Source organism: Schistocerca americana, chromosome X (assembly GCF_021461395.2).
Source record: "Schistocerca americana isolate TAMUIC-IGC-003095 chromosome X, iqSchAmer2.1, whole genome shotgun sequence".
Taxonomy (NCBI): Eukaryota; Metazoa; Arthropoda; class Insecta; order Orthoptera; family Acrididae; genus Schistocerca; species Schistocerca americana.
Window position 1 is genome coordinate 891,711,772 of NC_060130.1, and position 17,417 is coordinate 891,729,188.

Genomic DNA, 17,417 nt, shown 5'->3' on the forward strand with positions numbered 1-17,417 from the left:
CACGCTCTAGGTTTACAGTCCCATTCATAGTGAGGTCCACTGAGAGAGTTAATTCTGAATCTCGAACTGGAGAGTAAAACTTTATCTACTAATATGACATTAAGATACTTTGGTCTTACTTAAAGCCATAAACGGATTAAAATTATCTAGCCACCCGCTTAGTGATCATACTGGCACCGAAACGGACTTCGACACCGACAAGGCCGATATACTGAATCTGTCTTCCGCAATTATTTCACTCACGAAGGTCATACTGAGTCCCTATATTAAGTTGTCACACGAACACCGAAACGACATATTAAAGTAAAAAATCGCGAAATGGTAAATCAACTAAAATCTCTCAATAGAGGAAAAACGGTTGGATTTGATGTGGTAGTTGTATTATTCGGCATAGGTTATGCGAAAGAACGTGTTATCCTTCAAGCAGCACTTTATCGTAGGTCGTTGGAGGGATGTAGGATACCAACTGGTTGGAAAAATGCGCAACTCAACTGTTGTAGTATTATAGAGCATGTTTTATGCTAGTATAATATGCCGCTTTTCGTAACCGAACATTGCCTGTGTGGGAATCAACATTGATTCTTCAAACAGCGCGCTTGTGAAGCTCAACTACTCCATCCGTCAGATCCAGAAGGCAGCAGATAAGGTCGCCTAGGTTAGCGCCTTGTTTCTTGACTCCCAAAATACTTTCGAAATACTCCCAAACTGCAGCCTAGTACACTAACTACGAGTTAACGGAATTTCGTACCAGCTTTACCATTAGATTGAAAGTTTAGTAGCTACACTACTGGCGATTAAAATTGCTACACCACGAAGATAACGTGCTACAGACGCGAAATTCAGCCGACAGGAAGAAGATGCTGTGATGCAAATGATTAGCTTATCGGAGCATTCACACAAGGATGGCGCTGTTGGCGACACCTACAACGTGCTGACATGAGGAAAGTTTCCAACCGATTTCTCATACACAAACAGCAGTTGACCGGCGTTGCCTGGTGAAACGTTGTTGTGATGCCTCGTGTAAGGAGGAGAAATGCGTACCATCACGTTTCCGACTTTGATAAAGGTCGGATTGTAGCCTAACGCAATTGCGGTTTATCGTATCGCGGCATTGCTGCTTGCGTTGGTCGAGATCCAACGACTGTTAGCAGAATATAGAATCGGTGGGTTCAGGAGGGTAATACGGAACGCCCTGCTGGGTCCCAACGGCCTCATATCACTAGCAGTCGAGATGACAGGCATCTTATCCGCATGGCTGTAACGGATCGTGCAGCCACGTCTCGATCCCTGAGTCAACAGATGGGGACGTTTCCAAGACAACAACCATCTGCACCAACAGTTCGACGACGTTTGCAGCAGCATGGACTATCAGCTCGGAGACCATGGCTGCGGTTACCCTTGACGCTGCATCACAGGCAGGAGCGCCTGCGATGGTGTACTCAACGACGAACCTGGGTGCACGAATGGCAAAACGTCATTTCTTCGGATGAATCCAGGTTCTGTTTACAGCATCATGATGGTCGCATCCGTGTTTGGCAACATCGCGGTCAACGCACATTGGAAGCGTGTATTCGTCATCGCCATACTGGCGTATCACCCGGCGTGATGGTATGGGGTGCCATTGGTTACACGTCTCGGTCACGTCTTGTTCGCAATGACGGCACTTTTGAGCAGTGGACGTTACATTTAAGATGTGTTACGACCCGTGGCTCTACCCTTCATTCGATCCCTGCGAAACCCTACATTTCAGCAGGATAATGCACGACCGCATGTTGCAGGTCCTATACGGGCCTTTCTGAGTACAGGAAATGTTCGACTGCTGCCCTGGCCAGCACATTCTGCAGATCTCTCACCAATTGAAAACGTCTGGTCAATGGTGGCCGAGCAACTGGCTCATCACAATACGCCAGTCACTACTCTTGATGAACTGTGGTATCGTGTTGAAGCTGCATGGGCAGCTGTACCTACACACGCCATCCAAGCTCTGTTTGACTCTATGCCCAGGCGTATCAAGGCCGTTATCACGGCCAGAGATGGTTGTTCTGGGTACTGATTTCTCAGGATCTATGCACCCAAATTGCGTGAAAATGTAATCACATGTCAGTTCTAGTTTAATATACACTCCTGGAAATTGAAATAAGAACACTGTGAATTCATTGTCCCAGGAAGGGGAAACTTTATTGACACATTCCTGGGGTCAGATACATCACGTGATCACACTGACAGAACCACAGGCACATAGACACAGGCAACAGAGCATGCACAATGTCGGCACTAGTACAGTGTATATCCACCATTCGCAGCAATGCAGGCTGCTATTCTCCCATGGAGACGATCGTAGAGATGCTGGCTGTAGTCCTGTGGAACGGCTTGCCATGCCATTTCCACCTGGCGCCTCAGTTGGACCAGCGTTCGTGCTGGACGTGCAGACCGCGTGAGACGACACTTCATCCAGTCCCAAACATGCTCAATGGGGGACAGATCCGGAGATCTTGCTGGCCAGGGTAGTTGACTTACACCTTCTAGAGCACGTTGGGTGGCACGGGATACATGCGGAAGTCCATTGTCCTGTTGGAACAGCAAGTTCCCATGCCGGTCTAGGAATGGTAGAACGATGGGTTCGATGACGGTTTGGATGTACCGTGCACTATTCAGTGTCCCCTCGACGATCACCAGTGGTGTACGGCCAGTGTAGGAGATCGCTCCCCACACCATGATGCCGGGTGTTGGCCCTGTGTGCCTCGGTCGTATGCAGTCCTGATTGTGGCGCTCACCTGCACGGCGCCAAACACGCATACGACCATCATTGGCACCAAGGCAGAAGCGACTCTCATCGCTGAAGACGACACGTCTCCATTCGTCCCTCCATTCACGCCTGTCGCGACACCACTGGAGGCGGGCTGCACGATGTTGGGGCGTGAGCGGAAGACGTCCTAACGGTGTGCGGGACCATAGCCCAGCTTCATGGAGACGGTTGCGAATGGTCCTCGCCGATACCCCAGGAGCAACAGTGTCCCTAATTTGCTGGGAAGTGGCGGTGCGCTCCCCTACGGGACTGCGTAGGATCCTACGGTCTTGGCGTGCATCCGTGCGTCGCTGCGGTCCGGTCCCAGGTCGACGGGCACGTGCACCTTCCGCCGACCACTGGCGACAACATCGATGTACTGTGGAGACCTCACGCCCCACGTGTTGAGCAATTCGGCGGTAACGTCCACCCGGCCTCCCGCATGCCCACTATACGCCCTCGCTCAAAGTCCGTCAACTGCACATACGGTTCACGTCCACGCTGTCGCGGCATGCTACCAGTGTTAAAGACTGCGATGGAGCTCCGTATGCCACGGCAAACTGGCTGACACTGACGGCGGCGGTGCACAAATGCTGCGCAGCTAGCGCCATTCGACGGCCAACACCGCGGTTCCTGGTGTGTCCGCTGTGCCGTGCGTGTGATCATTGCTTGTACAGCCCTCTCGCAGTGTCCGGAGCAAGTATGGTGGGTCTGACACACCGGTGTCAATGTGTTCTTTTTTCCATTTCCGGGAGTGTATCTGTCCAATGAATACCCGTTTATCATCTGCATTTCTTCTTGGTGTAGGAATTTTGATGACCAGTAGTGTACTGCAGCTCAGCGCGTCCACTTTAACGAGGAGAAATCGTTAGCTGAGAAAATAGCTTTGGAAGTAGGCCAGGCCACCTGTAAAATTGTTCACGATATACAGTAATAAGCCAAAACATTATGACCACTGCCCACCGCGACGTTGGATGCCGCTGCATCCACGTGACGTGGTAACGAAAGTATGCAAGCGGAGCAGAGATGGACAAGGGATCACCCTAGCGAAGATATGGGCTGATGGGTAAATCCACTGAGGTAAGCGACTTTGACCAAGGGTCGATTATTACTGTGCAGATCTTGTGAACGAGTATCTCCGAAACGACGAAGCTGGTCGAATGTTCTCGTGCTACGATCGTGAGCATCTATGGAAAGAGGAAAAAGGTCAGTCGAACTACCACTAGGCGCTAAATAGTTGGACGTACGGGACTGTTCTTAAATCGTTTGGTTCGGAGGCTCGTCTGCTCTCTAAAGCAGGATAGATGGAAATCTGTGGTATTTCTGCAGGAAGAGCACAATGCTGATGGTCGCACAAGTATTTCGGAGAACACCGTTCATCTTACATCGTTGAACAATGAGATCCGCAGTAGATCACCCCTGCGTGTTCACATGTTGACCCAATGATATCGTCAGTTACGACTGCAGTGTGTGCGGGATCGTCGGGATTCGAACGTCGATCAATGGAAACGTGTCGGCTCTTCGGGTGAATCACATTTCTTCTACATGAGGTCGATGGTCGTCTCCACAAACGCTGTCATCGGGGCCGCTCGAAACGTGCAGCGCGCCGCGGACACAGGCTGGTGGGCGCAGTATTTTGCTACGGGAGACATTCTCCTGCCTTTGCATAGGACCTATGGTAACAATCGAAGACACGCTGACAGCTGTGAACTAACTGCATCCTATCATGCTTGATGTCTTCCCCGAAGGCGATTTCATCTTTCAGCAGTATAATGTTCCGTGTCTCGGAGCCAAAATCGCGCTACAGTGGTTTGAAGAGCACTAAAATGAACTCACTCACTTTGATATCTCGGAGACCATATTCGCCTGATGTAAATTTTTTGGTACCTATCTGGGGCGCTATCGGGCGCCATCACGGCGAACGCAAATCAGCAGCCCGTTATTTACGCGAATTACATGACCTGTGCGTAGATTTCTAATACTACATACCTCCATAAACCTAGCAACAAACTGTCGAATCCTGGACACGCAGAATCAGTGATGTATTTCGTTCCAGAGACGGACAATCAAGCTATTAAGCAACCTCCTGGCAGATTAAAACTGTGTGCCGGTCCGAGACTCGAACTCGGGTCCCGAGTTCGAGTCTCGGACCGGCACACAGTTTTAATCTGCCAGGAAGTTTCATGTCAGCGAACACTCCGCTGCATAGTGAAAATCTCATTCTTGAAGTTATTAAGCAGTTGGTTCAAATGATTCAAATGGCTCTGAGCACTATTGGACTTAACTTCTGAGCTCATCAGTCCCCAAGCAGTTGGTCATAATCGTTTGGCTCGCCAGTGTAAATAAACGACCTGGTGAACAGCGTTTGAAGTCGCGTGCGGATAATTATGGTGTACATAGATAAGTCACAAGATTAGAAAATTGTAGCTAAATGTAGGAAAATCTGCAGAGAATCACTGCTTTTCAACGTAAACAGACGGGAAGACCAATTTTTTAGCTACTCGATCGATGATTAGTCTTCAGAAACCACCACATTCGATGAATATCTGGAAGTATACATCCCGATCGATGTAAACTGGAACGACCACGCAAAAATAATCATTGGAAAGGCACATGGAACGCTGAGTTTCTTTCGAGAACCCTAATGAAATATGGTTTACCCACGAAAATTTTGGTATCTATTCGAGTCAGAAACAAATATAACACATTTTAATTACCATTAAAAGCAAACGAGAGGAAGAATTATCAAGTTACGCTACCGTTGACCAAAATCTTGCATCTTCAGTTGCGATCGGAGTTGCAAGCAGAAAATCTTCTGTACAAGGTAATATGGCACAGCTGACACACAGTGAATGTGCCGTGGTCTGAGCTTCTCCGCAGTTACGGTTGGTGGTATTCACAGGGAAGTGACATTTCTGAAGGTCACTCCGGGATTTTCCAACTCTAGAACGAAGGTAAATGAATTATCTTCACAAGATCCAATTCTGTTCATTCCTAGGTGGCAGAATTTCCGAAGACAGAGGCCAAGTTGTGCCACTTTCAAGACGCTTAATCCACAATTGTTTCCTTGCTGTAGCTGCTGTTGGTTGCAAGACTGGAAGGATCTTTAGGAAACTTATTCTGAACCTCAATTTTGGGGTGCCGAAAGTGTCCATCTAATATACTGTTTCCCTGATGAGCCTAATTTGTTGGCTCCGCGTTGGCACCTAGTTCACGAAGAAAATCTTGTGGCCTTAGGACTGCGAGCTGGTGTTTGACCAGTGGTGTGGGTTTCAAACAACTTGTAACAAGCCTACGTCTAGTGCCTTGTAGATTTGTACCGTACTGGGCACCCATACTCTGCAAGACTGTAAAATGTTGCTAGTGCCGTGGTTCCCAGGGTTTGTGGTCGAGAACCCCAGCTATACCAGGGCTTCCGCCTTTATTCTAGTCTTCTCGCAACACTCCTTGTACATCAGAATACGACAAAATAGCGCCGTTCGAACTATTTACATCTATTTGCTCATCAGTCAGGAATACTTACAAGCCTGGCCTGGGTTCCCGGGTTCGATTCCCGGCGGGGTCAGGGATTTTCTCTGGCTCGTGACGACTGGGTGTTGTGTGCTGTCCTTAGGTTAGTTAGGTTTAAGTAGTTCTAAGTTCTAGGGGACTGATGACCATAGATGTTAAGTCCCATAGTGCTCAGAGCCAACTTACAAGCTTGGATTAACAGAGGAAATACGTAAGATATAAAAAAAAAAAAAGCAGCGCTCTGCGCGACGGTTGTTGTAGTAAGACCGACAGCATGATGGAAATACAAACAGGTGAGAGGTAACCAGGTGAGAGGTCATAACGATTAAGGCGCAGAATGAATTGTGACTGAAAACCAGAAACTGGGTCGATACCAAGATATCATGCGCGGTGTGAGAGGCAAATTAAAAAGTGTTCTTCTCGACTCGAAATCGAGTGTAGTGGGATTCTAGTCCGCGTCCAGTCATCCAGACTGTGATTCATGCGATTTCCCTAAATCGATTACGGCGAATGCCAGTAAAGTTTCTTTAAAAAAGACACTACTCCCCCATCTTGTTACATCTGTGCTCCGTCGCTAATGAGCTCGTTGTCGACGGAACGTTAGACCCCAATTTTCCTTTTTCTTAACGATGTCTTCATCCTACCCTCATAGCAGACTCTAAGAGAAAGGTGATATTCATCACGAAGAGGTTTTTCTGTTAAAATTCCGGGAATATATGTTCCCTAAAAGAGTCAAGTAAGATATTGCTTCCTCCAACATATATCTTGCGAAAAGACGATGATGGTAAAATCAGAGAAATGCGAGCTCTTACGGAGATTTCCGGCAGTCGTTCTCCTCGTGTATCATTCGTGGATGTAAGAGGAAAGGGCGGAAAAGATAGATGTGCACCAACTAGTTTCCACTACAAGCCGTAAGATGCCTTGCAGAGTATAGATGTAAATGTAGTTTCCTTGCTGCTCGTTTGATGTGTGTGCTCTTAAAATATAAAGAGCTTGTGATATATGATTGCGAACACAGCGATAACTTCGCAAACACTCCACTGAAGCAAGTCGGTAATACAGTTACCAAACGAACAAAGTGCACGATCAGCATTGCGGTCAGCCGCATAATCTGCGAAGGATAGCAGCATAGATACGGCAGCGCCGGGCAAAATGACCGGGCTAAGGTATTCATATTTTTTAAGACGAATAGCAATAGAAAGAAATCAGTGACTATAATCTGCAGCTACTGAAGATTAATGTTGAATAGTTTCATTACCTTACTACTATCTTTAACCAATGAAATTATCACAAATTAACCACTTACTGTATTTTTAAACTCAAAAATAAGGGATAAAAAACTGCTTTAACAAACAAACAAGTAAATATATTTTATTGTGAAAAAATGGCTCTGAGCACTATGGGACTTAACTTCTGAGGTCATCAGTCCCCTAGAACTTAGAACTACTTAAATCTAATCAACCTAAGGACATCACACACATCCACGCCCGAGGCAGGATTAGAACCTGCGACCGTTGCGGTCGCGCGGCTCCAGACTGTAGGGCCTATAACCGCTCGGCCACATTTATTGTGAAACATAATTCGAATTAAATTATTTACACTTTTCACAAATAAAATTCAAACAGTGTTCCTCGACTCCTGTGCAGAGTTCGTGGTCCCAGAGGGAGCACAACTGGCACCAAATCCACTGCTCTTCTGGTCCTCAATTTGAAAACTTTTCTTAGCAGTACACGCACCTTCTGTCTTCATAGTTGTTGCCAAAAAGAGCTCTTCTAGGGCTGAGTTTCCTGCTCTTTGCGCTCTTTTTTCCCTGCCTTCTCATCGGCTGCTTTTCGCTTTTCCTTCTTTTTATTTACTTTTTCTTCTCTTCATTTGTCACTTCTAAGTCACCCCTATAAGGACTCGCTGTAAGTATCGCCGGGAGCCCATCTTCCGGCCGCTGCTTTAATGTTTTCCCCTACTCAAAGTGGCCACTTTGCTTGCATGGACACCTGTACTCAAAAGCTGCGTACCCTCTCATAGTACGACAGAATTTTTAATATAACATTATGGAGTCAACATGTGACATTTTAAGCACAGTTTCATTACAAAGACATGAGTCTCACACCCTCATCACAATAAATGAATAAACTGACCACTTACCTTACATTGCGAATAACTAAGATCTGCAAAAAAATATTATAACTCTGACCGCAAACAGGTTGGACTTCGTGGGGTGACTGGGCCCTCCAGGGAGAATAAGTTGATACGATTCTCCCTTACACTGCACATGACAACCATGTCATCGACTAGGCTCTGCATGAACACACATCCGTTTACACGAGACCTTTCTATTTTTTATCTGGGCATATTGTGCCAGAATTAAACTGAAAATAGTTCCCATGTAACCTTGCCTCCGTTTCCGTTTCCAAGCAATATTTTTGAGAGGCTTTCGTCGGTTGAAAGGCAAATATTGGAACTGTGAATTCCTCCTCTAACATTTCTAAATGGGACTCCCATTTCTCCATTACCATCTCCTCCGATATCTAGTTAAAATACTTCACTGTACAATGGGTCGGAATTCGAACAGCCCGCTCTACCTGCACAATAAGACATATTTAAAAAAGAAAAAGTGTTCCGCGTGATCTGGACGCGCCTGTTCCACTGATGTTTCAATATACGTAAACAAATGGAACTGTGCCATTGCTTTACAATTGTGAAAATATTTTTAACTTTCTTACCTACTAAGATATTGAAGTAAATATGTTTTTTAACGGGGTGGTGCACGAAGATGTGCTGAAAGGTTATGCTTCCGAATTTTGTATATGAAAATCTTTATTCTTCGTGTCTACTTATTTGCAGCTCCCTACCGCTGGTGGGCTCCAAATCATAGGATGTAACATGGCAGTGTATAGGGTAACTCTGACGGTGCCTGAGAAACAGCGTGCTGTAATGGAGGTCTGAACTGAAAGAGTTCGTCCACACATAGAGCGCTACGACATATGCAACAATCCAACGCCTTGGTTTCACTGTCATTCATCATCGCCCTTAGAGTCCCGACTTGTTCTCTACTTATTTTCATCTGGTTCTAAAACTTAAACAACAACTTCGACTACTTCCTTTTATCGGTCGGGGTGGCCGAGCGGTTCTAGGCGCTACAGTCTGGAACCGCGCGACCACAACGGTCGCAGGTTCGAATCCTGCCTCGGACATGGATGTGTATGCTGTCCTTAAGTTAGTTAGGTTTAAGTAGTTCTAAGTTCTAGTAGACTGATGACCTCATAAGTTAAGTCCCATAGTGCTCAGAGCCATTTGAACTCCCCTTTGATAGTGACTGAGCGGTGCAGACAGAGGTCATGTTACGATTCCGTCAACAAAGTCCAAAATTCTACAGTGACGGTGTCAACAAACTGGTTTCTCGGTAGGATCAATGTGTTTGTCACCTGGGTGAATATATTGACATACAATTATGTAGAAATAAAGAATAAAGCCATAGAATGTTAATAACGTTTCTTTTATTTAAAAGGGTTTAAGAGTTATCGGATAAAAAATTCAGAGGTATTACTTTCCAGCACGCCGTCGTACTTTATTAATGATATTTGATCATTCGTAAAACTGGCGTGACTGACGCAGCACATACAAATACTCGCAATAAAACGTATCACCGAAGTAGACCAAACAGGTGTTGAATGCACATCTGTCTAAAATCTCCCTAAACGTAAAAGTTTCACCTCCAATTCACTGTAACTACTGAATACCGGGCCTAAAACTGCACTGTGTCGCTAGACTTCCGTCTCATATTTACACTATGTGATCAAAAGTATCCTGATACCCCCAAAAACATAGGTTTTTCATATTAGGTGCACTGTGTTGCCACCTGCTGCCAGGTACTCCATATCAGTGACCTCAGTAGTCATTAGACATCGTGAGAGAGCAGAATGGGGTGCTCCGCGGAACTCACGGACTTCGAACATGGTCAGGTGATTGGGTGTCACTTGCGTACGTATGTACGCAAGATTTTCACACTCCTAAACATCCCTAGGTCCAATGTTCTTATGTGATAGTGAAGTCGAAACATGAAGGGACACGTACAGCACAAAAGCGTACAGGCCGACCTCGTCTGTTGACTGACAGAAACCGACGACTGTTGAAGAGGGTCGTAATGTGTAATAGGCAGACATCTATCTAGACCATCACTCAGGAATTCGCAACTGCATCACGATCCACTGCAAGTACTATGACAGTTAGGCAGGAGGTGAGAAAACTTGGATTTCATGGTCGAGCGGCTGCTCATACAGCACATATCTCGCCAGTAAATGTCAAACGACGCCTCGCTTGGTGTAAGGAGCGTAAACATTAGACTATTGAACAGTGGAAAAACTTTGTGTGAAGTGCCGAATCACGGTACACAATGTGGCGATCCGATGGCAGGGAGTAGGTATGCGAATGCCCGATGAACGTCATCTGCCAGTGTGTGTAGTGCCAACAGAAAAATTCGGAGGCTGTGGTGTCATGGTGTGGTCGTGTTTTTCATGAAGGGGGCTTGCACCTTCTTCCTTCCCACTGTTGAAGAGCAATTCGGGGATGGCGATTGCATCTTTCAACACGATCGAGCATTTGTTCGTAATGCACGGCCTGTGGCGGAGTAGCTACACGAAGATAACATCCCTGCAATGGACCGGCCTGCACATAGTCCTGACCTGAATCCTACAGAACACTTTTGGGATGTTGTTTTGGAACGCCGAGTTCGTGCCAGGCCTCACCGACCGACATCGATACCTCTCCTCAGTGCAGCATTCCGTGAAGAATGGGTTGCCATTCTTCAAGAAACCTCCGAGCACCTGATTGAACGTATGCATGCGAGAATGGAAGCTGTCCTCAAGGCTAAGGGTGGGTCAACACCATATTGAAATCCAGCATTACCGATGGAGGGCGCCACGAATTTGTCAGTCATTTTCAGCTACGTGTCCGGATACTTTTGACCACATAGTGTATGATCTACTCTTTTCAAGAGCTGTCCAACGTCGCCAAAAAAAGCCCATCGGTTTCTTTAAAAAAATACATATTTGTTTCAGTAAGTCAGTAAATGAAAAGTTTAGGAATATTATTCGTTAAGGGAACCTTTCAAACCTTCGCACCCTCTAACTTGCTGAAAATATTATTTCGATATTTTGGACGATTTATGAAAATATGGTGTCCACGTGACGCAGGACACAACCTTCACATCAGTCACAATAAAAAATCTAATGCTATTGCAACTAATTTGATGTCTCTATACCAAAACTAGGCACTAATCGTTTTTATCAATAATTTAAATTTATCCATATGATATGGAATTGGTATTACATTATAAAATTCATAAAATATTTCTTCAGTTTCAGTAACATTTTACTAATATTTATGAGCACGAAGTGTTTCGCCAAAATGCAACTGTAAAGCACCTGATGAAAGCAGCATGCTACCGAAGTGTAAAAAAAAAAAATGACTGAAGCAGGAAAAATATTTTATAAACATTATTATTAATATTACGAAATTAATTTGTCGTTAGCTTTCCTCATAAGTCACTATTACTCACCAACAATGTTTACAGAACATACATTTTGAAACAAAGTGTGTTTCACAATTTACTTTCAAAGATTGTTTCGTATGCTGCAAATTTATGTATATTAATTATTTTATGGTGCTTATTTTTTTAACATGCTTGTCTGTTATACTGACTTCTGTCATCCTCCCTTTCAGCGACTCATGCTACAGGAAGCTGCTCAGGCTACGTTTACATTTCTGACAAGAAACCCAGACAATGAGGTTATGAAGGCCAATCTCAAATTCTATTCCACGCTTCCAGAGGTGGAAATGTCAGAAATAACAAATCTCGAAGCAGCGGTAAGTCGCTAAATTCATAAATAATTTTATTTAATTGTCCTGAGAATACAATAAGTAACTGATTAACAATTCTGTGAATACAGAAATCTATTATAGTATTATATTGCGTTGTTTTACGATAATATTTAATTAGCCAGCGAAAAAACGTTTCTTCCACATTAAAGAAGCTTCATATGGTAAATGAAATTCTTGCAAGGAATATGTACTGTGATTATGGATTTATTGGCCGTTTCTTTAGTAAATCGCATTGCCATTGGTTGTGCCCCGTCACCTGTTTAGTACTGCCTACTAGCAGAATCTCACGCTACCGTCATTTCTATACTAAGTTCAAATACGTTGCAAGTAGAATTGTGTATAACCTATACAATCAAATCAGTTCAGAAACTATTAAAAGAGCTCATTTATTCCCTTGTGAGCGGTTCCACGGCCGCAGTAAATGTTTTTAGCCTAAAAACATTTTGCCATTTTCAACTATTTGGTTTTTTTATGAATTTTTCTTTATTTCATCATTTAGTTGAGCACCACCTGCTGCTTACGGCGTCTGAGCAATATTAAGTGCTACAAAAATCAGACTTCCATCCACACTTCACAGACATTGCATGAGAGTGTGAAAATTCTCTTTTCCAGTGGCTGTGAAGTGTAAATAGAGCTGTCTTTTTTGAACCTGTGGTAATGGACACGCGCCGAAATCAGCTGATAGTGCGCAATGGAATGCTATAATAAAGAAATATTCACTTTGAAAAAATTAGGTAGATGAAGGTGGTAAAGTGGCTTTAACTTTCAAAAAACCATTTAAGAGTATTCTGTGTGCACTGCGAACCTGTCTCGAGTGCCAAATTATGTCCGGAGTAGTTTAAAACCGTCTCATGCACAAGCGGTATGCCAGCAAAGGAGTGTATCCCTGTCTGCTTGCGTAGGCCTACGGGAAGTATCTTCCACGAAAATCAACTGAACGCCTGCCACTCGGCTCAGTTTCATACAGTGCAGATACCACTATTCTTCGACTTCCCGTGGGACGGGAATATCAGCATACGAATAAGTTCAAATTAGTATGAATGTCTGTGCTCCAATAAATCGGTTATGACATACTGCGACTTACTGACTGGTACGGCGCTTGCTGCTACGACATACACGTATATGCAGAAGATAGAAGAGAGCTGGACGCCGCGGCAAGCGTCTATTGGACCACATAACATAACCACAACACAAGACCACCGCCAATTTATTCACCATGCCACTTTCAGAGCTGAAACTGGGTGGTGCTGTGAAGGAGAGAATTTCGGTAACATCGAATATAGAATGCAACGTTGGGATGTATTTTCTGAAGGTATTTGTCTCTTGCGAAGCCATGCATGGAAGTGAAATATGGATAATAAACAGCTGAAATAAGATGAGAATAGAGGCTTTTGAAATGTGGTCTACAGAAGAATGCTGAAGATTATCTGGGTAGATCGCTTAAGTAATGAGGAGGTAGCGAGTGAAACTGGATAGGCATGAAATTTGTGGCACAACTTGACTCACGGATGCGATCTGTTAATTAGACATCTTCTGAGACTTCAAGGGATCACCAGTTTATTACTGGAGGGAAGTGTGGGGGAGGGGGCGGGGGAGTAAAAATCGTAGAGGGAAACCAACAGATGAATACAGTAAGTAGATTCAGAAGAATGTAGATTGTAGTAGTTATTCGGAGATGAAGAGGCTTACAGAGGATAGTGTAGCATGGAGATTTGCATCTAACCAGTCGTGAGACTGAAGGCAACACAACAACAACAGCAACAATAACAACAACAACTAACATGACAATCATCCTTAAAACGAGAGTAATCCTTAATGTACAAATAAACTTAGTAATGAACAATTATTTATTTTCTGCAATACTCCTACAGCTCAGTAAGAGTCAATGTGAGAGATAAAGGCTGATTTAGAAATAAAAAGTTTCTTTAAACACATACCTCAAATTAAAAAACGGAAAGGGTGAATGTTATTACACTGCCAGACAAAAAAGGTAAAGTACTTCGAAATCTGCAAGGAAACGAAATGAAACTTTATGAATTGAAAGACTCTGTGATGTTGTTGCAGTGATCAGAAAATCAAGTCAAATTTAGAGAGAATACTACGTTTCAAACCCTCTGGCCTGGATCCATGCTCTGATTCGGTTGGAAAGCGTCTCATAAAGTGCTGTTGTATCCATTACTGAGGCAGGCTACCCCACATACGTTGTAACCGGACTTCGATGTCATGGATAATGCCAATGGTATGGAGTTTATGTCCAAGACGGTCGTACACATGTCCTATCAGAGACAGTTCTGGGTATCTTGCTGCCCATGGGAATACCTCAATACCATGCAGATAGTTCATGAAGATACGTGCTATATGTGGACGAACATTGTTCTGTTGCGAAATGACATCACCAAATGTGACGTCAGAGGTCACACATGGGAACGCTGTGTATCCGTGACATGCCACTGTACTGTCAAAGTTCCCTCAATCGCTGTCATCTGCGAACTAATGTCTTAGGCGATGGCTTGTTACATAATAATGCTAGGAATGAAACACTACGTCTCTCCAAAACATTGGAAAAATTGGATCTCTCGTCCAGGTCGCTGCCATACTCGCCGAACATGGTCATCCAGGTTAGTGCAGAACCGTGATACACAGCTGAACACAGTGCGACACCATTCATTACCAGTCCGTGCTTCCAGGTCACAGCGCCACTCCAAACGCAGCCATTTCTGTCGTGATGTTAACCCCAAACCATGCATGGGACGATAATTTCATCGTCTGGCTGCTGCTAGTCTCTGAGAAATGTTCAAATGTGTGTGTAATCTTATGGGAATTAACGGCTAAGGTCATCAGTCCCTAAGCTTACACACTACTTAACCTATGGACGAACACACACACCCATGCCCGAGGGAGGACTTGAACCTCCGCCGGAATCAGCCGCACAGTCCATAACTGCAGCGCCCCAGACCGCTCAGATAATCCCGCGCGGCTCTGAGAAATGGTGCGGGCTGACAGAGAATGTTGCAGGGAGTCCATTACTTGTTCCCGGATGCCAGATGCAGATGTGAAGGGGCGCAACATGGCGATCCTCTCTTATCGTAGCCAGACGTGGTCCATCTGACCCTTGACGACGAGTATGCTGCCATCACGTTTCCATGCAGTCATGTTTCTCAAAATGGCCCATAGATCTGGAAATTGCACGATTCGACCGGCCAGACAAATGGAGACCCACAATCAGACCAATTTCAAACTTTGACATGCGCTGGGTACTCTATCTCACACGAGTTCGCAGCTTCTCTGTGTCATTCACAGTGATCACTCAACGTCTGATACTATTCACGCACCTTATATTTCTCACCTCGTTCAGTAAAGACACGAAACATGAACAACACTAGTGCACTGGGGTGGCTGTCCTACCTGTCACAAAGAACTGTGGCTCTAATCATTTACTTAATAATGGCTGGTGTGTACATGTACGAAGTTACATTGACATCTGACGATGTCTTCTGGGTGGTTCACTTTTTAGTCAGACAGTGTATTTCTCTAAGGGAGAAAACAGCTTCTTACTTATAAGTAAAAAATGTAAATGAAGATTTTTTTGAATAATTTGTGTATATCTCTCCCAAATAAAACATTGTACACCTACAACTAGACAGAACGCACAAGGCAAGGAAGATGAATTCTGTCTTATAGCGACACTAGCATAGCTGTGGAGAACCTGGTTGATTTTGCGCTTAAATGACCTTGAAAATTACTCTGTCTTAAGGGTCAGAGACCAATGATCTTTTACCTTGACCTCGACTTCAACACATTACACAACCACGACCCTTGTCTCCTTGTTCCTGTCTCCTCAACCCTTCCATCTTTTTCCATCCCCCCTTCCCCCTCTGCTTTTTCCAAACAATCACAGTATAGAATGAAATTTTCACTCTGCAAAAGAGTGTGCGCTGATATGAAACTTCCTGGAAGATTAAAACTGTATTCCGGACAGAGACTCAAACTCGGGACCTTTCGCGGGTAACTTCGCAGGAGAGCTTTTGTTACGTTTGGAAGGTAGGAGACGAGGTACTGGCGGAAGTAAAGCTGTGAGGACGGGGCGTGAGTCGTGCTTGGGTAGCTCAGATGGTAGAGCACTTGCCCGCGAAAGGCAAAGGTCCCGAGTTCGAGTCTCGGTCCGGCACACAGTTTTAATCTTCCAGGACGCTTCAATCACAGTATAGTTTTAAAAATGAAAGAGCCAATCAAAAAGTCCAATATGGTGAAACTATCCCAGATGTGTCAGTGGGAATTTAAAAACCCTCTTCCCCTACCGTCCCTTATCTTCAACCAGTCAAAAGTTCTAGATGTCGTAAATGGCCCAATTGTTTTAGTAGGAAATTTAAAAAACCCTCCCCATCCTCTTTCCAACCACTCAGAGCGGCCGGCCGGTGTGGCCGTGCGGTTAAAGGCGATTCAGTCTGGAACCAAGTGACCGCTACGGTCGCAGGTTCGAATCTTGCCTCGGGCATGGATGTGTGTGATGTCCTTAGGTTAGTTAGGTTTAATTAGTTCTAAGTTCTAGGCGACTGATGACCTCAGAAGTTAAGTCGCATAGTGCTCAGAGCCACTCAGAGCGTAGTATTAAAATGAGGCGTAAAAATGAGATAAGAAATGCAGTAAGGAAAAGTCACGTAACCTCCACTTAAAAGTCAAAGATATTTACATATCTCAGGCATAACACTAAAAAGATACATAAAAACTGGACAACTGCGAGTACAGCTTGCGGACAGGACGTCCTATTCAAATTTAATTGCCGGTCGCGGTGGTCTAGCGGTTCTAGGCGCTCAGTCCGGAACCGCGCGACTGCTACGGTCGCAGGTTCGAATCCTGCCTCGGGCATGGATGTGTGTGATGTCCTTAGGTTAGTTAGGTTTAAGTAGTTCTAAGTTCTAGGGGACTGATGACCATAGATGTTAAGTCCCATAGTGCTCAGAGCCATTTGAACCATTTGAACCAAATTTAATTTTGTACAGCTTGGTTAAGTTAAACTTTCACTTTTTGAGACTATAGATGGATAACTATGTGTATCCAACTTTATAGAAATGACGTTCTCACTGTTCACTGTAGGATTTGCGTTCTTAGGGTCATGACTTGCCGTTAGGCACCAGTACTGTACGGCGATGTAGGATTGTAACAAAAGCACCAGTGTGCATCACAGTTGCAGAGGAATACGGAGAGGTCCACTTTTTGTACTGGGGTAGAAGAACATGATTCGGAA

At 44.6% G+C, this 17,417-nt stretch overlaps 1 protein-coding gene across 1 annotated transcript in view; it reads left to right on the top strand.

The window, feature by feature from the left end:
• Window positions 1-17,417, top strand: part of LOC124555200 (prolyl 3-hydroxylase 1-like) — a 460,841-nt gene that overhangs the window by 204,252 nt on the left and 239,172 nt on the right. Inside the window, exon 2 of the mRNA XM_047129045.1 lies at window positions 12,014-12,157. Within this exon, the coding sequence (XP_046985001.1) occupies window positions 12,014-12,157 (144 nt within the window). The remainder of the gene's footprint in view (window positions 1-12,013; window positions 12,158-17,417) is intronic.